Raw genomic sequence first — 23,226 nt, forward strand, 5'->3', positions numbered from 1 at the left:
CAAATGCTTCAAAAATTTTTAAATAAAAATGTTTGTAAAAGCTTTCATATTGGCTATCCAATCAGATTTCATTTTTACTGTCTTTGTCACTTCAAAAATTGGTATAAACCAGGCAGATAGAGGACAGAATGATCACGGAAAGCAGAAGACAACCTAACTAGGGCACATGCTACACCCATACGTAGGAATTGTTCGTTTGTTGTTATTTTTTTGGGAGGGGGGGGATAAAAAAGTAATAAAGAAAAACATACCTCATTTGAAAATATAAATAAGACTGGCTCCGAAATTCAAGAAAATTTAAGATTTCTGGGGCCAGGCCTCAAGCCCCCCCCTCCCTGCATACGTATATTGTACTTCCTATGACTATCAACGTTATTGGGGTAATCATATTTCAAGTTCTCTTTAACATAACGAATTGTGTTTTGTCGTATGTTCTAATTTGAACTTGCATATGGATGTTATAAATTACTTAGAACAAGTATTCGAGCATTTCGAATCGTTCGACATTTCGGACGTACAGGTAATTCGAAAATTTTGGACGTAAAATTGCACAGTTGGCTGTTCTTACACACCCTGTATCACAAGACTTATCCTCCAGATTACCCTTTCAGCCTTTCCTTACCCTTTCAGCTTGTGTGTATAAATGGCAGAGAAAGATTTATACTAAGTAAAATTGAATACCTTGTGACCTTTCGCATGGTGGTAAAAATGAGACTTTTATTTTCTACCTAGAATAAAGAAAAGTGCAAAATAAACGACATGGACGCAAGGAATCATAAATATAGAAGCAAAACGTGTGGAGAAGAGTCATTAGGGCAGAAACATGAACAGTTTTACAAGATTCAGGTCTATAATATAGAGGAGATCAAACAGTTTGACATAACTCAATTATATTACTATGAATAATACTTGAAATTGTAAGGCCTCTTTTTTCCTGCATCTTCTCATAAGAAAAACGAGTCATATAGGTAAAACATATACAAAAGCTTAAAAGCAGGTGTATACACATGTAAGGGCCTTTGGTTTTGTAGGCCTCCTACCCCCCCCCCCCCAGTGACGCCGCTGTGGCAAAGATATCTTTGAAATTCCTGTTAAGAAAAGCTTTCAAATTACAAAAATAATACTTATAACTCAAATCATTGATATTTGATTACTTTTTTTAGTTTCAGATATTTCAATCAATTGCGGTTGATTAGAAGTGTGAACAATGTCGAAATCGGAAACAGTTTCTTCATAAAAAAAAGTAACTAGCCTAAGATTGATTATTTAAATTCCTAACCGGTCGATATCCGTCTTTCAGTTCGTCCTGGAGAAAATTCAAATGTTTGAAGAAATAAAAAACTTGGAACTTTTGCGCAGGGGAAAATAACCTTGGTTCCAGGGAAACTTTGCTTTCAGTTCCTCCTAGGATGTGAATAAATCTGTATACTATGGGGAATTACTCAACTAAACATCAAGAGGTAAGGAAGAAAATAATGGTCAATATTAATTTTAAATCATTTAAACCCAGGGGTGAATCCAGGATTTTTGTAGGCGGGGGGGGGGGGTGGGAAATAGGTTGATTCAATAAACTTGCGTTAGGAGAAAGTTTAATTAACGCAAATTTGCGTTAATTAAGTACGTTACACAACTTTAGACTACGTTAGGGGGCGCGTGCCCCCCTCGCCCCTTCCCTGGATCCGCCACTGTTTAAACCCTGTCCCTTCTTGAAAGAAAAATTATCGAAACAAGGTCCTTCTACTACATCTCTTAAGCAGTGGTGTCAATTCATGAGAATTTAGGGGGCCAAATGTAAGTTTCAAAATATAGGTGAGGGAGAAAATAGTAGTTTTTGAAATTTTTCCAGTAAAACTACCACGAAAAAGACATTTTTCAATGAGAACACTTATTATATAGAATTGTTAAATAAAATTTTACTACATTTATCGGATAAAATTTTGCTTTGTAGAATGTGACTGCTAAATATCAAGAGTAAAGTGTGAAAAGAATTTTCATAGTTAAGTTGAAGTAATTTCAACTTCCCCCCTTATTGACAGGAAAAAGATCCAACAAGGTCACAATTATAACTTGCTGTGTGTCGTTTTTTAAGAAATTTCAACAAACTTATTGAACTTACTTATTAGGAGGAATGAACATATTCCCTTATTAAGTAATTTTTGGATAAAATTGTGTTTGTATAGATACATTTGAAAGTCAAACATCAGGAGTTAAGCGTTAAAAGAACATACAATAATTAAAGAGACCTTAAGACCCCCCACCCTGAACTTACCCTATTATATTCATGAAATAGAGGCATTATAAAGTCTGAGCCAACCACCAAACTAAATCAACCAGTTCGATGTGAAGAAGTGTAAGTAAGGAGCGACCCGCTTGCAATAGTAACCAAAACTCTAAAAAACCGAACTTTGATACCAGTAGTTATATCAAAGAACCTACTTATTATACTGATTTCAAATATATAAGTTTCATTAAGTTTAGTCTTACATATTAACGGCTACGAGCCTGAAAAAAATTGCATGTTTTTCAATAAAAGTAGGAAGCATCCCCTAAAGTTTTCTTACTGAAAATCATACCATCAAATTCAGCGTATTAGAAAACCCTACTGTAGAGGTTTCAAGCTCCTATCAGTGAAAATGTGGAATTTTGTATTTTTTGTCAGAAGAAATATCACGGATGTCTGTTTTTTTCAGGGGTGATCGTATCAACCATTGGTCCTAGAATATCATGAGAGTGCTCATTCGAACATAAATTAAAACTTCTAGTACCCTTTTTAAGTGACGAAAAAGATTAGAGGGTAACTAGGCCCCCTCCCCTGTCCTTTTTTCCCCAAAATCGTCCAATCAAAATTTTCAGACAGCAATTTTGTTCATCATAGTTGAAAGGCCCAATAACTGTGCCTTTGGATATAACATGACCCTCCCCCCTCAGCCCCAAGGGAAAAGTCTTTAAGTTATATAATTTGCCCATTTTTTACGCATAGTATTTGTTATTGGGAAGCATGCATACATTTTGGGTGGGGGGGGGGAGGCGAATTTTCTGCTGGGAGTTTTTCCACTGGTGAATTTTCCATGGGAAGGGAAGTTTCCAGGGGATGAATTTGTAAGGAGAAATTATACAGTGGGGGAATTTGCAAGAATTCGTATTCAAAATTCTTTTTATATGTCTTGTTTTCTCTTTCCGTCACAGACAGCCATTTTGTTCATCATAGTTGAAAGACCCAATCACTGTGCCTTTGGATATAACATGACTTCCCCCCCCAGCCCCAGGGGAAAAGTCTTTAAGTTATATAATTTGCCCATTTTTTACGCATAGTATTTGTTATTGGGAAGCATGCATACATTTTGGGTTGGGGGGGGGGAGGCGAATTTTCTGCTGGGAGTTTTTCCACTGGTGAATTTTCCATGGGAAGGGAAGTTTCCAGGGGATGAATTTGTAAGGAGAAATTATACACTGCGGGAATTTGCAAGAATTCCTATACAAAATTCTTTTTGTATAGGAATTATTTCTTGTTTTTTCTTTCCGTCTCAATTTTACGCGTGCAGTTGTTAAGGGTAGTTGTCCTGGTTAATTTTATCAGGGATTGAATTGTGTAGAGGATATTTCCGTGGGAGGATATTTATACGTGGAGTTAGGGCCAGATTTCCCGGCATTATTTAAAAAGCGATTAGAAATTAAATCAATTTTTTTCAACTGAAAGTAAGCAGCAGCATTAAAACTTAAAACGATATTACGTATATGAAGGGCGTATCCTTCTCCTCAACACCTCACTCTTTACGCTAAAGTTTGAATTTTGTCCCAATTCTTTAAGAACGACTCCTGAAACAAAAGGGTCTTTTAATTAGAACAATAAGAAGCTTTTTTTAAATACTAAAAGAGTGAGGTGTTGAGGAGGAGGCAACCCCCTTCATATACGTAATAATTTCTGTTTGTTTTAAGTTAAAATGTTGCTCCTTACTTTCAGCTGATTTTTTTTTTTTTTTTTTTTTTAATAAACTTCAAACTCAAGCTCTTAGCCTTGCTTAAGTCAAGATGTGAGCATATTTGAAAAATTGTGGAGCTAATATACTTCTAAACCTTCTATGAAAAACTATTAATATTTGCTTTCAGTCCAATTTTTCATGATATTTACCAGAAGAGGAGCCAGGGATCTTGTTTCAAAAATATTAGTAGGGGGATATGTGTACTTTAGCTAGTTTCTTGGTAAAGCAAAACTTGTCCGACATCTGTCCTATTATTTCTTGAAAGCCAGGGACAACTAAAGAAAGAAAAGGTCCTCGTTAGTCCTCGACTAATAACTTAAATGTTTCATCTTGAAAAATGAAGGGAAAAAAATTAGGGATGTAGGGAACAAAGGGGATTACTTGGGATCCAGAGAATTAGCGCACTGATCAGTATGCCTGACAAGAGGAAAAGTGTCAGGGAGGGAGATTTCTGGATAGTTTTGGATTGATTCCGAAAGGCATTGATCATAATTTGCTTTAAATATACAAAATTTAAGAGACAAGTTTTTAATTTTTTTTAATATAATCTCTAGTCAAGTTTTTTTTTCCTGCTTTTCTTATGTCTTATTTTTTTCTACTGGACCGAAAATGTTATAACATTACAATTTTTATTTGTATAGTTAGCCTTTATTAACAGATCTGACGACGGTGCGCATGTTCAGGATTAGTGAATTTGAAAAAATATAGTCCCTCGAGGAGTCCTCGTTCCTATTCCCTGAGGATTCGATAAGTAACACTTAGGGGGTCCGAGAAATATATGACAAATCTCAGATATACAACTAACTACGCAATGCTTGACTTGTGCACTTAGCAAACATGGACCTGCAGATAAATAAAAAATCGAAAAGGGGTCCCCAGTGAATCAAAAGTATCATCATAGGAGAGGCTCTAGGAATCTGTTACGCGTAGTTTTGGCGTGCAATCGTTATCTACTGCAACTCTATTACCATCAGCAGTGCTTCTAAAGGGTGATCTGCAGTGTACTATATGTCCAGTATTTCTTCATTACAATAACTCTGCAGTAGAGTATCTGCAGTGCAGTATCTGTTGAAATCTGCAGTGCAGTATCTGTTAAAATCTGCAGTGCAGTATCTGTTAAAATATATACTACCTCTGCTTTGCTACCATTTATAGTACCTCTGTAGTGTCGTCTGCAGTGCAACCATCCCCAGTGCCTTTGTAATGCAGTAAAACTGTATAATTGTCACTTCTAGTGCCTCTGCACAATTCAAATTTTGCTTTTTGAGAAAACCAATTTAGCAGGAATATAGAAAAGCTCCGATTCCAATGTCCAGAGCCATCGCAATGGCCTCCCACTTTATTTGCTCTGATTACAAAAAAAAAGAAAAAATTAATAGACTGGAGGCTGGATAATTTTTTTCTCGGGAATAAATATTGATCATGATATACCTGATATATCTGTATACCGTTGTATGATATACCATGATATACCTATAGCTAGCCTTAAGTCATTTACATTGGCGTAAAAAAGATCCCAATAAACTGAAAGTCCACTCTAATGGGAATTTTTTTTAGACAAAGGTTTAATATATGTATTGAACCTTGAGATGAGATTAAGTAAAGAAAAAAATATATCAAACAGTTCGTGTTAACGAACTGTAAGTAAGGAGCGACCCGGCTCAATGGTAACCGAAACTCTAAAAAACGGAATTTTGATACCAATAGATACATCAAAAGTATCAGATTTTAATTTTGATTTCAAATATATAAGTTTCATCAAGTTTAATCTTACCTATCAAAAGTTACTCGCCTGAGAAAATTTGGCTGATTTTCGAAAAAAGGGGGAAAGACCCCCTAAAAATTATAGAACCTTAATGAAAATCACACCATCATATTTAGTGTATAAAAGAACCTTACTGCAGAGGTTTCAAGCTCCTATCGACAAAAATTTGGAATTTTCCATTTTTTGCCAGAAGAAAGATCACGGATGCGTGTTTATTTGTTTTTTTGTTTTTTTTTGTTTTTTTTTCTTTTCCCCAGGGGTGATCGTATCGACCCAGTGGTCCTATAATATCATGGGAGGGCTCATTAAAATGGAAATTAAAAGTTCTAGTGCCCTTTTTAAGTGACAAAAAAAATGGAAGGCAACTAGGCCCCCTCCCACGCTCATTTTTTTCCCAAAATCACCCGATCAAAATTTTGAGATCGCCATTTTGTTCAACATGGTCGAAAATATTATAGCAATGTCTTTTAGGATGACTTAATCCCTCGAAGCCCCAGGAGGAGGGCTGAATGTTATGAACTTTACCCAATGTTAACTTATAGCATTGGTTATTGGGACCCGGCTCAATGGTAACTGAAACTCTAGAAAACGGTATTTTGATACAAATACATACATCAAAAGAATCGGATTTTAATTCTGATTTCAAATATATAAGTTTTATCAAGTTTACTTTTATCTATTAATAGCTAGGCAACATAGATAATTTGGCTGATGTTTGAAAAAAGGGAGAAGGACCCTTTAAAGGTTATGAAACATTGATGAAAATCCTATCGTCATATTCTGCGTATCGGAGAACCCCATAGTAAAGGATTCAAACTCCCATCTACTAAAAAATGGAGTTTTACATTTTTTGCCAGAAGAAAGATCACGGGTGCGAATTTATTTGGTTTATTATTATCCCTTTTCAGGGGTGATCGTATCGACCCAGTGGTCCTAGAATATCGTGGGAGGGCTCATTGGAAAGGAAATTAGAAATTCTAGTGCCCTTTTTAAGTGACCAAAAAAATGGAGAACAACTAGGCCCCCTCCCGCCCTCATTTTTTTCCCAAAGTCACCCGATCAAAATTTTGAGATAACCACTTTGTTCAGCATGGTCAAAAATATGATAACTATGTCTTTTAGGATGACTTAATTTCCCAAAGTCCCCGGAAGGAGGGCTGAAAGTTATGAACTTTACCCAATGTTAACATATAGTATTGGTTATTGGGAAGTGTACAGACGTTTTCAGGGGGGATTTTTACTGGTAGTAGGGGGGGGTTTGGGTTATATGGAAGAATCTTTCCATGGAGGAAGTTTTCATAGGGGAAGGGATATTGTTATGAAGGGGGCGCCGGATTTATCCTAATTAGCGGCCTTTGTGATTAAGGAGTCATTTTTGAAGAATTGGAACAAAATTCGAACTTTAGCGTAAAGAGCGAGGTATTGACTAGGGGGGTGAACACCCTAATATACGTATTAAAACCGTATGAATATAGAAATTCGTCACGTAAGTTAATTCGTAAGTTACGTATATTTATTACTAATAAACACGTTCGTAAATAAAATTAAACAACTTTCGAGAAAGCCATTTAACCAAATAAAAGTAAAATTAATAAGGAAATTTTGTTTTAAACATTCATGTACGGTGAGCCAAAATCAAAACCTGCATTAATTCAAAAACGTTCAAACATTAAATAAAAAAAACAAGTTTTTCTAACTGAAAGTAAGGAGCGTCGTTAAAACTTAAAACGAACAGAAATTATTCTGTATATGAAAGGGGCTGTCCCCTCCTCAACGCCTCGCTCTTTACGCTAAAGTTTGACTTTCTCACAACTCTAATTTTTTAAACAATAAAAAACTTTAGCGTAAAGAGCGAGGCGTTGAGGAGAGGACAGCCCCTTTCGTATACAGAATAATTAAATAAGAAGACGAGTGGTCTATCGTAAATATTAAGTTTCAAAACAATGCGAACTTTCCATGCTTAAAAATTAACAGGATTTCTCAGAAAATATTTAGATTTTGTTGCTTCTTAGCCCCTTAATTTATAATGGCCAACCTCCTTGCCCTCCTCTCCTTCCCAATGAAATAAACTCCCGAATATTTGATATTGCATGTTGTTTTGGACTATCAAATGAATGAAAATCTCTTCTTTTGTTATTTTTTTAAAACATCCAGTTTTCACGAATGTCGCTTCGACTTACTGACCAAAATCCTCTCGTAATTTCATTTTGGCATTCCTTACTAATGTTTTTCGTTGTAGAAAAAAATCATTCATGATTTGTAATTTCCTAATTTGAAGATAGAATAATGTCAATATGTATATATATGTATATTGTTATATTGACTTGATTGATTTTCTTTATTTCAAAAGATCATTGACCGATATAAATGACTTTTACTGATTAGCGAGACTTGACTTCCTGGGAAAATTCATTTGTCAATAGGAAACTTTATTTTATCTGGGGAAATTGGATGAAACTAGTAAACGATTAAAATTATAGCTTCAAATATTTTGGCTGATAAGCCAATTGGTTAGCAAAATTTGACCTCCTGAGAAAATCCACCCGTTTTTAAGAAACTTTGTTCCTGTTTGAGGAACTAAGAGTAACCTAGTAGTTTTTCGATTTCAGGGTTTGAAATTACTATTTTACCCTACTCACATTTTAAACTATTTTTCAAGCATAAATTCGTGTTTTCAGATTTTGAATAAAAAATGCAAGAGGTATCCTTGGATTTTCTGGGAGTTTTAAAAATGTGCAAGCCATTCAAAAACTTAAAAGTTTTGCAGAAAATATGAAATAACTTTGACGAAGTGATTTTTTTAGTGAGATATTTAATTTTTTGCAATAACTAAGCATGATTTTTTTTTTATAAGCAACATAATATATAATGCTGAAAATCTAAATATTTAAATTACTTTCCTTTCAATCAACTTTATTTTATCAAGAACAAACAACAGTTCTTTTAGACTTTCCTTTCAGTTTTTCTAGTAAAAGATAGCAGACATCCTTAGGAATTTCTCACCTGGAAATATACGAAATCTGGAAACGATTCAAAAATAAAAAAGGCTCCTAAGCCTTGACCCTTTCCAGTTGAAATTCTTTCTAATCGGAGACCAAATGAAGGCCGGCCAAGAGGTGGCGTAAAGCATATTCTGGCCAAAGATTTCTCTCTACCACCCACATAGAAAATATAATGTAAACAAAGACTCGTTCAAATTTAATAGGAGTATTTATGTATGTGACCCTTATGACATAAGAGGGTATCTGGCAGGGTTGACTTATTGAACTTTTGGAACTTTTTTTCTGTAAATGTAGAGGGTGATATACCATAATAGTAGCTACCAATACCGAATAATGCACATTTCAACGCTATTTTCAATTATACTAAATGTAAAAAAAAATTTCTGAGACTACACTGGCTAAGCATGACAAAATAAGAAAAAATGAAGATATTTACAGCCAGTGAAAGTGAAAAATACAACAAAGGCCGTATCCAGGGGGGGGGGTTAGGGGTTTGAACCCTCCTCCCCCTAAATGTTTGTTTGACTCGTAGCAACGTAAAAAAAATGGCCATAAACGAATTTTTTATGCTTTTTGAGTTTTTTTTGTTTAACCCCCCGCCAAAAAAAAAAAAAAAAATTGGTAAAAACCCCTCCGAAAAAAATCTTGGGTAAGGCCTTGAATACAATCCAAATACTTTGATCGAGACCTCCACTAAACCGTCTTCAGTGCAAAAAAAAGTTAGAAAAGCAACCACTAAAATAAATAAAAAGCAAACCGTAAAAATCAGCACTAAAATAAAAGTAAAACCCTTTCTAAGCAACGGTAAAGGTGGAATCTTTTGCTATCCTTTTGATTTGCCCTATAACCGTTGCTTGGAAAGAGTCTTAGTTTTATTTTAGTGGTGATTTTTACGGTTTGGTTTTTATTTATTTTAATAGTTGCTTTTTTAAGGTCTATTTTTTATTTTTGTACAGAGGACAGTAGTTGAGGGAGGCCAAAATATTTACACTGGCTTTCAATTTCATTTTCACAGGCTGCAAATATCCTCGAATTTTCTTCTTTTTGAGTTTTTTTCTCATCTTGTTATTCTAATTGTTTCACGTTACGAATAGTTGCGAATTCCATTTTGGACCTTTAAAGTGACATAGTTTTCTTTTTATTTTTTGCTTTTTTTGGTCACAAAAACTATGGAAAAAAATATGTCATTTGATTTAAAATGCAGAGCTAAGTTGATTTTGCACAGTCCAAGCACGTTTGAAAGATTGCTGTTCTTTGGAGGGGGATAATAATAGAAATAATTTTGAGCGAGCCCAAAAATAAAGAAAAAACAAATTTTTTGATAAGGTTGAATCAGAAATGCCAAGAAACTGAAGAAAATTTTTAAGAGGGGCTGGGTCCTGACCCCTTCCTGCATCCTTGACACTTTCACCTACTCCAAATGTTTAGATTTGTTATAAGCTATTATATTATAATTTTATGCAATTTATTATAATTTTGTTATTTTTAAACATTGCCAATAGCTCGTATAGTGCAAATTCAAAGAAGTTCAAAATAGCTGAAAGAAGAAGGGGGGGGGGGGGCGAGAATTGATTTTTATATATTTGGAAAGAACGTCAAAAAACGCGTCTTGTAGTTTATTTATCTTTTAGCTAGCAAATTTATATAAAAAAATTAATATAAATATATCCTTAAAACGGCCGAGAATTTTATTTAACAATGAGTAACACAAAATGAATAACACAATGTGCACAAAATACATCAGACATGAAACAAATCTTAGGATGAACAAATACTACCCCAAATAAGTAGATGTTGCAATCCCCTTCAAAACTCTCAAAACCGATAACATCATTTGTGCTTTACTGAAAACTAATTAGACTGGTTAACCTTAAACTGGTATTTAGGTAACTGTCATTTCTCATTTTCTATGCGTTTATACGAATGGATTTACAGGGAGGTAAATATTGATGAAGATTAGTGCTACATTAAACTATTAAACAGCTTGTTCAAAACAATAACATTTGTAAAAAAAGAAAAAAAATCATCCAAAAGTTTAAGCTGAATTTTGAATTTTTTGTATGTTAATAGTATAGAAACGATAATTGCTCAAGGTTAATTTTAATTTCACGGAATTGAAATTGTCACTGATGTTGATTGACTTGGGTTTGAGGGTATGAGGGGTATGAGGATTCAAAAGGAATAAAATATTGTCGAAGATTAGTCAAAAGTTTACATTCTGTTAAACTGTTGACGAATGAAAAAAATTATTAAATTTTCAAAATTTTATTTTCTGCATGCTATAATTCTAAAAGCTGATTAAGCTATATTCTGCGTAAGGTGTAAATGATAATTTACATTATTAAATTATATTATATATAAATATAATTGGCCGGAAGCTGCTGAAGGCAACTCACTTATATCGAAATCTATTTATTTAAACGTGGATTTTGTTTTTAGTGTAATACCTGTTTCTTATATGATTCATCTCGATTCGTAACACTTTTGTTTGCTTTGAGTTTTATGTCAAATATTAGTTAATTTTTACTATATTTTATTTCATTTTTTACTTTTCATTTATACGATTCCTTTTGTTTAACTTTGTTCTTTTTTTTAAGTTAACATGGTTTAAATTTGCCAGTACTACTATTGACTAATGAGTTTTATTCATAATAGCATAATACGTAAATTAGTACTAGTACCATAGTCCTATTTGTTGTGAGGGAAATTGTCCCGATAGGAGTAGTCTTCGTAGGAATAGTCATGCTGTGGCCAATCCTCTGGTAGAACTAGTGGTGGCAATTGGTGGTAGGTAAGAGTTAGTGTGGTCATTAAAGGAGTAGCCAAGGTAGAAATAATAGTGGCAAATGTATTAGGGCTGGATTTCTTCTTCAAAGATTTAATTTTGTTTGAATAAGGTAAGGCTCGTCAAGAGCCTATACTTATTCAGGCTCGTCAAGAGCCTATACTGTACCTACACAAGCTATGCCCCTTAGGGCAGTATCAAATGGGAGATTTTGGGCATTAAGATGTTTCGAAATTTGGTAAGGTCGACTGCTGGGTGCAGGTGGCGAGTGAGCCTTTGGCAGAGAAATAGCTACATGATGAGCTTTGCTTTAACATGCTCAAATTGTAATATTTTCCTAATATTTATGAGTATTTATACTATTAAATTTATAATTATTTATGATTATAATTTATGAATTTATGATTGTAATTATAACTAGAATATATAATTAGGCGCCTTGAAAACCTTCAGTCGCAATTTTGGTGTAAATCAGTCGTTCTTTGCTTATTTACTTTCTGTGCATTACTTTTTAGACTTAAATAATACAATATTTACGGTTATTCTTCATCATGGTGTTTTTTTGTTTTTTTTATTCTGGTTGAAATATTACATCTCAATCAGTCAATTAAACACTATTCTCACATGTGCTATGCGTTTTGTCAACTATATCAAGAAGGTCGAATACTTTTGGTATCGAAACAACAGTAATTTGTAAAATCCTATTTTTGTAATTTTGTTTAATTCATATTTTTGTAATTTTGTTTAATTCATATTTTTGTAATTATGTTTAATTCATATTTTTGTAATTTTGTTTAATTCGTATTTTTGTAATTTTGTTTAATAGCACATTTATTCGTTGTGCCCTGCCTTTGTTCTTATTTGTCAACATTACATCCTATTTCATGCTTGTCAAATAATATTTTTTACCTAAAAATAGTGGTTCGATATTCGCTTGTATTTCTAATGATTTTATTTAAAAGCCCTTTATTTGTCATTTTTTGCGCTTTTATTTTTCTACAAGGTATCTTATTTTATAGTCATCAGCAAATTTGCATCGGGGATTTTTGTTCGGAGGGGGGGGGGGGGTGGTTTACAAAAGGAAACTTAGAAAACGCATCAAAAACTCTTTTATGTACATTTTGTTTCGTGCTTACGAGTCGAACAAATATTGCACGAGAGGGGGGTCAAAACCTGAAACCCCCTGAATACAACCTAGGTCAACAATTACTACATGACATGTTTATACGTCCTTATCTCTATTTTATTATCAACTGCAGCAGCAAAGTGCTTCTAACGTTAAAATAACTACTCAGTCTGTGGTTCCACTTAGTATGTTTCAAATTCCCTAAAGGTTGTTAAAAAATCTGTATAAATCTCCATTTTCAATACCACAGTTTTTAAAATACCAAGGACAGTGGCGAAGAAATTCAGTGCCGTGACAGTGACAATGAAGACAGTGATAGTGACATTGAAGTGACACTGACGATTTTTTTTTTTATTTGGTTAAGTTGAAACTTGCACGATAATGCATATATCCGAAGAAACTAAGAAAAACTGGAAATTTTATTTTCATAGGCAGCGCGCTAGCACTGCCTAAGTAAAGAGCGATGTGGGTACAATGTTTTTTTTTCTCCATACCCGGGCACTTCGTATCGAAGGAGTTGTCGGAGAAACTTCGAAAAGGGCTCATTCGATTGGAAATTGGAGTGGCTTGTACGCTTTTTAATAGTCGAAAGTGATTGGAGGGCAACTAGCCCCCCCCCCGCCCATCATCCCCCCAAACACATCCAATCAAAATTTTGAGATAGCTATCTTGATAGAAAATATGTTTTTGAGGATGACACTCTCCCAGAGCCCTCAGGGTAAGGGGTTTAAGTTATGCCCTGGGGGCATATAAGGTTCTTATAGAAGGCGTTGTCGTAGAAACTTCAAAACCGGCTTATTCGATTGGAAATTCAAAGGACTAGTGGCCCTTTTTAATAGTCGAAAGTGATTGGAGGGCAACTAGCCCCCCCAAGCCCATCATTCCCCCAAACACATCCAATAAAAATTTTGAGATAGCCATTTTGTTCAACGTAGTTGATTTCCAGATAGAAAGTATATTTTTGAGGACGACACTCCCCCACAACCCTCAGGGCAAGGGTTTTAAGTTATGCCCTTGGGGCATATAAGGTCTTTATAGAAGGCGATTTCGTAGAAACTTCAAAGGGGCTCATTCGATTGGATATTCAAAGGGATAGTGCCCTTTTTGATAGTCAAAAGTTATTGGAGGGCAACTAGACCCCCTCCACGCCCATCATTCCCCCAAACACATCCAATCAAAATTTTGAGATATCCATTTTGTTCAGCGTAGTTGATTTCCAGATAGAAAATATGTTTTTGAGGAGGACACTCCCCCACAACCCTTAGGGAAGGGTTTTAAGTTATGCCCTGGGGGCATATAAGGTTTTTATAGAAGGCGATGTCGTAGAAACTTCAAAAAAGACTCATTCGATTGGAAATTGAAAAGGCTAGTTCCCTTTTTAATAGTCGAAAGTGAATGGAGAGTCACTAACCCCCCTTCCACGCCCATCATTTCCCCAAACACATCCAATCAAAATTTTGAGATAGCCATTTTGTTCAGCGTAGTTGATTTCCAGATAGAAATTATGTTTTTGAGGAGGACACTCCTCCAGAGCCCTCAGGGCAAGGGTTTTAAGTTATGCCCTGGGGGCATATAAGGTTTTTATAGAAGACGATGTCGTAGAAGCTTCAAAACAGGCTCATTTGATTGGGAATTCAAAAGGCTAGTGCCCTTTGTAATAGTCAAAAGTGATTGGAGGGCAACTAGCCCCCCACGCCCATCATTCCCCTTAACCACTTCCAATCAAAATTTTGAGATAGCCATTTTGTTCAGCGTAGTTTATTTCCAAATAGAAAATATATTTTTGAGGAGGTCAGTCCCCCACAACCCTCAAGGCAAGGGTTTTAATGGTTTTTAATGGTCGAAAATGATTGGAGGGCAACTAATCCCCCTCCCACTCCCACCCTCCCACGCCCACCCTCCAATTTGCCCGTTATGTTTAAAAACTAAATGCTGCTTAAGATTAAATCAAAATGCACTGTGTTAATGCTAATTTCCAATAATACATCTCAGCAGTATCCCAAGAACGACTGAGGGTATTATGTTCAAACTTTCGGGCCAACTTCTGCTTTTAAAATTTAACCAAATCAAAATAGCGTAAGTGTATCCAAGCTATCAAAGAAAGTAAACAGATTTTTTTTGCGAATGGTATCAAGTTTTCCATTTCAAGTCAACTATAGGAGGTATGAAACTAAATTAAATACTACTATTTGTGTCCAGATTTTTAAAAGGGTGTATGTAGTTAAAAATTGCTGAATTTTTTTTCCAGCATACAAATAGCAGGCCAAACTAAAAAGTCTAAAAAAACGAAAAGATTTAAAGTATTAGTTTCTTTTTCCCTGAAAAGACTATGTCAATATAAATAAAACGGAAATTAATTAAAAAATCTTTTTATACAAAATTAGTCTTTCAAAGAAAAATAAAGAGCCTTATTAGACAAAGAAGGAACAAAACAAAAATCCAATATTCTACCAAGCGTGAAACTACCCCAAACGAGCATCGATAAATAAACGTAACCCAAAATGAACGGAAATTACAATAAGTAGCCGAGTCAAACTCAAAATGAGCAGAAATTAACATAAGTTGGGCGCAAAACCCCTATGCCTTCCCAAGGCCAGAACCAAATTTGTACTTTGCTGCAAAAATACAAATGAATTTTTATTGTCAGTTTCAAACAGTTCGTGGTAACGAACTGTAAGTAATGAGTGACCCGGCTCAATAGTAACTGAAACTCTAAAAAACAGAATTTTGATACCAATAGATACATCAGAAGAATAAGATTTTTATGCTGGTTTCAAATATATAAGTTTCATCAAGGTTAGTCTTACCCATCAAAAGCTACGTGCCTGAGAAAATTTGCCTTATTTTCGAAACAAGGGGGAAACAACCCCTAAAAGTCATAGAACTCTAATGAAAATCACACCATCATATTCAGTGTATCAGAGCTCTTATCTTAGAATTTTCTATATTAGAAGTTTCAAGCTCTTATCTACAAAAATGTGGAATTTTGCATTTTTTGCCAGAAGAAAGATGACGGATGCGTATTTATTTGTTTGTTTGTTTGTTTGTTTTTTTTTTTTTTGTGTTGGTTTTTTTATTTTCCCAGGGGTTATCGTATTGATCCAGTAGTCCTGAAATATCACGATAGGGCTCATTCGAACGTAAATTAAAAGTTTTAGTGCCCTTCTTAAGTGACCAAAAAAATTGGAGGACAACTTGGCCCCCTCCTACGCTCATTTTTTTCCGAAGTCACCCAATCAAAATTTTGAGATAGCCATTTTGTTCAGCATAGTCGAAAACCTAATTAATATGTCTTTGAGGATGACTTGATCCCCTAAAGTTCCCGGGGGAAGGGCTGCAAGTTATAAACTTTGCCCATTGTTTACATATAGTATTGGTCATTGGGAACTATACAGGTGTTTTCAGAAGGAATTTTTTTCTAGTGGGGGGTCGGGGTCGGAGTAGTGGTTACGGGGGAGGGTCTTTCCATGGAGGATATTTCCCTTGGGGAAGGAATATTTCCATGAAGGGGGCGCCAGATTTCCCAGCATTATTTAAAAAACGATCAGAAATAAAAAAAAACAAGTTTTTTCAACTAAAAATAACGAGCAGCATTAAAATTTAAGACAAACAGAAATTATTACGTATATTAGAGGGTTCGCCCCCTTGTCAATACCTCGCTCTTTACGCTAAAGTTTTTTAGTACTTTCAAAAGAGCTATCTATTCTAATTCACCGGCCTTCGTGATTCAGGGGTTTGTGATTCGAACAAAATTCGAACTTAGGCGTAACGAGTGATGTATTGACTAGGGAGCGAAATCCCTATTATACGTAATAAAAACATACGAATATAAAAATTCGTTACGAAATTTAATTCGTTACGTTAGTAGTTACGTCAGAACAAAATTTCGTGAAAGCCAATTAGCCAAAAAAAAGCAAAATTAATATGCGAATTTTGTTTTAATTATTCATGTACAGTGAGCCAAAATCAAAGCTGCATTAATTCAAAAATGTTCAGAAATTATCTAAAAAAAATAAGTTTTTTTAACTAAAAGTAAGGAGCGACATTAAAACTTAAAACGAACAGAAATTATTCCGTATATGAAAGGGGCTTTCCCCTCCTCAACACCTCGCTCTTTACGCTAAAGTTTGACTCTGTCTCACAACATTATCTTTTAAAACAATAAAAACTTTAGCGTAAAGAGCGAGGGGTTGAGGAGGGGAAAGCCCCTTTCATATACGGAATAATTTCTGTTTGTTTTAAGTTTTAATGTCGCTCCTTACTTTCAGTAAAAAAAAACTTGTTTTTTTTAGTTAATAATATACATATAATGATATTTAGTAATCAAAATGTTAACATTATTTTTTTTATTAAAGTTATAAAAGTAACAACCTTTATATTTTTTCAGTAAAGTGCAATTTTAGTTCTGCCCTTGGGAAGGCATAGGGGTTTTGCACCCAACTTATGTTAATTTCTGCTCGTTTTGAGTTTGACTCGGTTATTTATTGTAATTTCTGTTCGTTTTGGGTTTCATTTATTTATCGATGCTGATTTGTGGTAGTTTCACGCTTGGTAGATTATTTGATTTATTTTTGCTCATTTTTCGTTTAATGGATTTCTTTAGTTTTGTTTGAAAAACTTATTTTGTGGAAAAAGTTTTTTTGATTAATCAATAAAAAAAGACCTCCACAAGCAGTTGTGCTGGTTTGGTAGGAGCGGGTGCCAAATTAAAAAACCAAGACGTTGTTGAAAAATGGGCACCAAACAGTTTCGGAAGGCGTAGCTTTCCTTGAAGGAGTAGTTGTGTTTGGGGGTCAGCTGATTGTTAAAGTTTGAATTTTACGGATTGAAAGCGTTGTCAAATTTAACTAAATATTTTGCTAATTTATTTTCACTTTTCAATATTCTAATAAAGACAAAAGTGTTGTATTACCCTACAACTTTGTTATGAAATAACCAAAGCAAGAACCTTTGAGAATTGCAGTTTTCACGAATAAATAAAACATAATATGGGCCCAAGGGAGGGGATATCTTATTATCGTTGCCTTGGTACTCTAGAGATTCCCCTCTTTTCTGGTTTTTGCCAACTCAATAGTAAGCTTCGTAGCGAAACAACCAAAACAAAAATCTTAGAAAATTTCAGTTTTCACGCATAAATAATACCTAAGATGGGCCTGGGGGGACAAATATGTTTTAGTATCGTTACCTTTGTATTTTAGAGATTCCCCAATTGTCTTATTTTTAACAACTCACTAGTAAAGCTTCGCCATGTCAACCTATAACAGCATAAGAAGCAATCAAACATTGAGTTTTTCAATTCGATACTTGCAAAAATTTTTTAATCATATGACTCTCTTTTATTCGGAGACTCTCTTTAAAAATTATGACTCTCTTTTAATTTTTTAATCATATGACTCTCTTTTATTCTCTTTTATTTGGTCGGAGACCCAAAGTTCCAGAAAATCCAGGGGCCTTGTGCAAACCCTTAAAGTAAAATCACTTAGATCAACGTAAACTTATATTTCTATAATAATTTCGTCTTGACCAAGAAAATTTTAACCAGCTTGCTGACAAACTTTAATTTTATGATTTCGCTTTAACAAGTTTTTTTGGTTCTCAAGTTTCAAGTATAAAACCAGCGAATCAGAAAGTTTTACGGTTTTTATTATAGCTCTCTGCTTTTTGACATAACAGCTCAATGTAAACTCGTATTTCTAATGATTTCTAACAGTTAGTGAAAATGTGGTGGAAGGTAAAGTGCAGTAATTAATCTGATTACATTTACATTTTGTTTGTGCCGGTTTCACTGTACTAGTTGCTTAGTTTATTTGTGTTCTGGGGTACCAATTCATGAAAATTGAGGAGGACAAGGGTTTTTCTTAATTTTTTTTTTTTTTAATGAAGATACAAAAATATATTTTTTGAAAATTTAAGAGGGCAGGAGAATTATGGGGGTGATTACCCCTCTTCCTCCAGGGGCACCCCCTGGATTCTTTTGTTTTCCTGAATTTTGAAAAATGTTGCTTTTATGAATTCTCATTCAAAATTGAAAAAAAAATCCCCTCCACCTGGATTATGAAAAATACCTTTTTTTTACCTGCACTTAAAAACAGAAAAAAAAACATCTTACTGTCCTATATACTTTTGTGAATTGGCACCTCTGTTTTGAACCCCTTAATTTTGAAATAAAATTTAGGGAGGCGATTATCCCTCTTCCTCCAGGAGCACCTAATAGATTCTGCTGCTCCCCTATGTATTGAAAAATAACTTTGTTCTGGAATTCTCATCGAGAAAAATAATTTTCCCTGGATTTTGAAAAATAATTTTTTTTTTATCTTCATTAAAAAGAAATGTAAAATATTCCTTGCCCCCCTCCAAATTTTTGTCAATGGCATGAACTGTTTGTTTTTGCAGCATGCTTACCGGTAATTAGAACAAATCATCATGGTTGTGTGTATTAGTTGACACAAATCGATCCAGGATGCCGGTTCAATAGTAAGTCGAAATCAAACTCTGAAACTGAGAGATATTATATACGAGAAAGAGAAGTAGTTCAAATTTCTTAGAGAATGCAGGTACAGAGTCCTAGACAAGGTTTTTCAGCACCCAGGAACGATGTCAGTTTTTGACCCCCCCCCTTAGAATATTAGGGTATTGAGGGGAAAATCACTTTGGTGCTTCCTCAGAGGCTGCGCTCGGGGACAGTCGTCCCCTTTGTCACCCTTAGCTGTGCCATTATGGAGGTACAAAGAAAATTAGTGAGTCGAATCAGGGTCATATGCAGGAAATTTATGTCGTAAAATATATACAAATTATACAAAATTATATATACAAATTATACAAATTTTGTATATAATTATATACAAAAATATATACAAATTATACAAAAATATATACAATTATACTAAATTATACAAAATATAACAAATATTTTGTATAATTTAGATGAAAGTATATGAAGTATCTAACAGTACTATAAATATTTTTATAAAATCTAAGTGATAAAATACTCCATAAATAAACAATAATAAAAAATAGATAATAAATATTCAAGTATAAAATTTTACCAATCAGTTCAACTTGTCACGATATTTATGTTAGTTGAAGCCTATCAAATAGCAAGATGGAATTAAAATTGGAAATCGGTCATGCACATGCATAGTTTTCTTATGGGGGGGGGGGGCAATAATAAAAAAATTATAACGTCAACAAGAAGTGCACAAAAGTTTGGAGAAATTTAGGATTTCTGGTGATCCTGGGCCCCGGGCCCCTCTTGCCTCCCCTGTGTGCGTCCTTGAGCCTAATAAGTATTGTATAGTCAGGGTCATATCGAGGACTTTATTCCGGGGGTGGGGGGGTATAAACAGATTTTTGGGTGGGAGTCAAATATATTAAATTTTTTTAAAAAATGCATCAAAAATTTGTTTATATTCATTTTTGTTACGTTTTTACGAGTCCGATAAATATTTTTTTTTTGGGGGGGGGGTCAAACCCCCTGACCCCCAACCCTTGGATACGACTTTGTATATAGTAGAATAAAATTGATTTAGCTTTCTTGAAGAACAGAGATTTTGACAAAATGAGCAAGTTGCATTAAGCCTATACGGAAGAATCAGGGAAGCACGGAGGGGAGGGGCCTTGGGAGTAGAACATCCCCAGAAATCGTAAAAATTTCTTTAATTTTCTTTAAATGCACTTCTTACTCAGATTATCCAAAAATCTATTTCGCCCCCCCCCCTGAACAAATTAACTGCGTACGTGCCTGGCAGCAATTTTTACAATAGAAGGTAAAGTATTGGTTTTGATTAGTGAACGCATAAATTTTAAATGTATGTTCCTTATTATTTTTTTAGATGTCAAAATATGCCATGAATAAACAGTAATAATGAGCTATATAAGATTAAAAAACTAAATTTTAAACATAAAAACATCCTGGGAACATGCAATAAAGAAACTAAATTCAAAGGCAAAATTATTCCAATAATTTGTGTCAAGATTAGTTTTTACTAATCAAAATCAACTTTTTTTTCAATAATTCCACAATCACGCATGAAAAGGTTCATTATCCCAGTAGACCGATAAAATTTACATGCCTTATCAGATATTGCTACACAATTTATCTTTTTAGAAACCTCATAATGGTTAATAATATGGGCTATCTAGAAAGATTCTTTTTAGCTTTAGCATATTGACCTCCGCGACATCACTCTTAGTGGGAGCCTGTATCTAGTTTTTTTTTCTGTTTTCTGAGTTGACATGAGTTTCTAAGATTCAGACTCTATTCGGACTGCTATGTAATATGTTGGGGTGATTTTAACATTTTTTTTGGAAAAGCTGTGATAATGAACGGAATAATTTTGGTAAGTTTTAGTTTTTGCACTTGTTAGTATTTAGATAAGTGTTTCGGTAATAAAACTTAGGGGTAGATGGGAGGGGGGTTAACCCTTTGCCTCGAGGGACATCCGATAGAATATGTTGCTCCCCCATATTTTAACAAATACTCATTTTTGTGGAAACAAAATAACCTTACGAGCAGGGCCGTATCTAGGGGTACACATTCTGGGGTTAACAGGTTTGAGCCCTCCCCCCCCCCCAAAAAAGCATATAACAATATTCTAATTTGTTTTGTAAGTTCTCTTTTGTAGAACCCATTTTTGTAGTTTTTTTGTCAAAAAAAATACTCCCCTCCCCCCCCCCACTCCGAACAAAAACCCTGGATGCAGCGTTGCTTACCAGGGTTTTATCTGGAGCAAAATCTTGGGGGAGGCGGAATGAGACAAGGGCGCCAATGAGCAAAATCTTGGGGGGGGGGGGGGTGGCAATGTGAATAAGGTGCCAATAAATGACCAAATTGACAAATTTAGTCTAAAAAAAGATTAAAAAAAAACAGGAAAAGAGGTTCAGACAAATGTCTTGGTGGGAGCCCGGGGTCCCCTCCCCCCGGCCTAACCATTGGATCCGCCAGTGTTGCTTACGAGACAGGAACACACGGTAGGTGGGCTGAGACTCCTCTGAAATCTCAAGTTTTACTGAATTTCTGGACACTTCTTATTCAAATACGTTTTTTATTATTACCTCCCCCCCCAAAAAAAAAAATCATGCGTACGTTCCTATTACCAGGGCTTACAACGTAGCTACCAAAAACAAGGATGTATTATTATCTACAAAGATTCTTTCTAGTTCTAGCATATTGACCTCCAGGACGTCAGCGACGGCGGGAACCCGTATCTGTTCTTTTCCCTATTTACTAAATACACATAAGTTTCTAAGATACAGACTGTATTTGGATTGTATGGTTATGTGATAGCGGTGGGGTGAATTCGCCATGTTTTTTCTTCTGTTTTTTTTTTTTAACTGAGATGATGTCTGGAATAATTTTGGTAAGTTTTGGATTTTAGTACAGGTGAACTTGCTTGTACAATAAGGACCTTACCTCAACAGGACTAACTACGTAAATACAAGAAATAAGGATACATTACTACAGTGGTGTAAATCCATGAAAAGTTAGGGAGGGGGCAAAATATAATTTTAAGTAACCGGGGGGGGTATTTTCAATTTTATTTTTTACAATTTTTAAATGAAAATTCCCCCAAAAATAGTGTTTTCAAAATCAAGGGGGAGGGGGGAAAAACATCTAAGAGCCAAAGCCTTCCCCCAATTGACGTTATTTTGTTACTGTCTAGGAGGATTTTTTTTAGATTTAGTATGTTGACCTCGGCAACGTCAGTCGTGGCGGGAACATGCATGTTTTTTTTTTTTTTTGAATTAAGATAAGTTCCGAAAAATCAGATTAATTAGGATCGCTATTGTATAATGTTGGGACAATTTCGCCAATAAATAAAAACAGAGAGAGATAGTGAACGGAATAATTATGCTAAGTTGTAGTTTCTAAGATTGTTAGTATCTAGATAAATGTAGGCTGGGCTAAATATATATATATACATATATATATATATATATATATATATATATATATATATATATATATATATATATATATATATATATATATATATATATATATATATGTGTGTGTATTTAGAATCAGATGCATTAGAACGGTTATGTCATAACAATGAGATGATTCCCTCCCCCCAGAAAAAAATCATGAACGAAATAATTATAGTAATATATGCGATATGCTAAGACAAACCTACACCTATCTACATAGGTAAAGACTTGGCTATATACATTGTCGTATCCAGGGAGATAACTGGATTTGAACCCCTCGGAAATATTTTGTCCGACTCGTAAAAACGTAACAAAACACATATACACAAATTTTGATGCGTTTTTCAATAATTGTAAATATATATATATATATATATATATATATATATATATATATATATATATATATATATATATATATATAAAGCCAAGTTTCACGTTTCACGTTTCAAGTTTCACTTCAACGTGAAGCCAAGTTTCACGTTGAAGAGAAATCTGACTTGTCTACCCGTGAAAAGATCTAATGTCGCTTATGTTTCTACATTCTCTGGAGCACTCGCACCTCGGTCCGGGTTTTTATAATGGGTAAGATAGGGAAAGATCATACTGCCCATAATTTATATACAGTGATATATATA

General features: G+C 34.4%; 1 protein-coding gene across 2 annotated transcripts in view; it reads left to right on the forward strand.

The window, feature by feature from the left end:
* Nucleotides 1-1,352: 1,352 nt before the first annotated feature.
* The window catches only part of LOC148941904 (BTB/POZ domain-containing protein 6-like), a 79,124-nt gene continuing 57,250 nt past the window's right edge, over nt 1,353-23,226 (forward strand). The window contains exon 1 of one of the 2 annotated variants that reach the window (XM_089103016.1): nt 1,353-1,460. In XM_089103016.1, coding sequence (XP_088959142.1) covers nt 1,431-1,460 — 30 coding nt within the window. In that variant the 5' untranslated portion in view covers nt 1,353-1,430. Of the gene's footprint in view, nt 1,461-20,820; nt 20,998-23,226 lie in introns of those variants that run through there. The other variant, XM_089103017.1, reaches the window with a different exon arrangement.

The sequence above is a fragment of the Artemia sp. Qi Xiang Cuo genome, chromosome 17 (assembly GCF_049724085.1).
Source record: "Artemia sp. Qi Xiang Cuo chromosome 17, ASM4972408v1, whole genome shotgun sequence".
NCBI classification, from domain to species: domain Eukaryota; kingdom Metazoa; phylum Arthropoda; class Branchiopoda; order Anostraca; family Artemiidae; genus Artemia; species Artemia sp. Qi Xiang Cuo.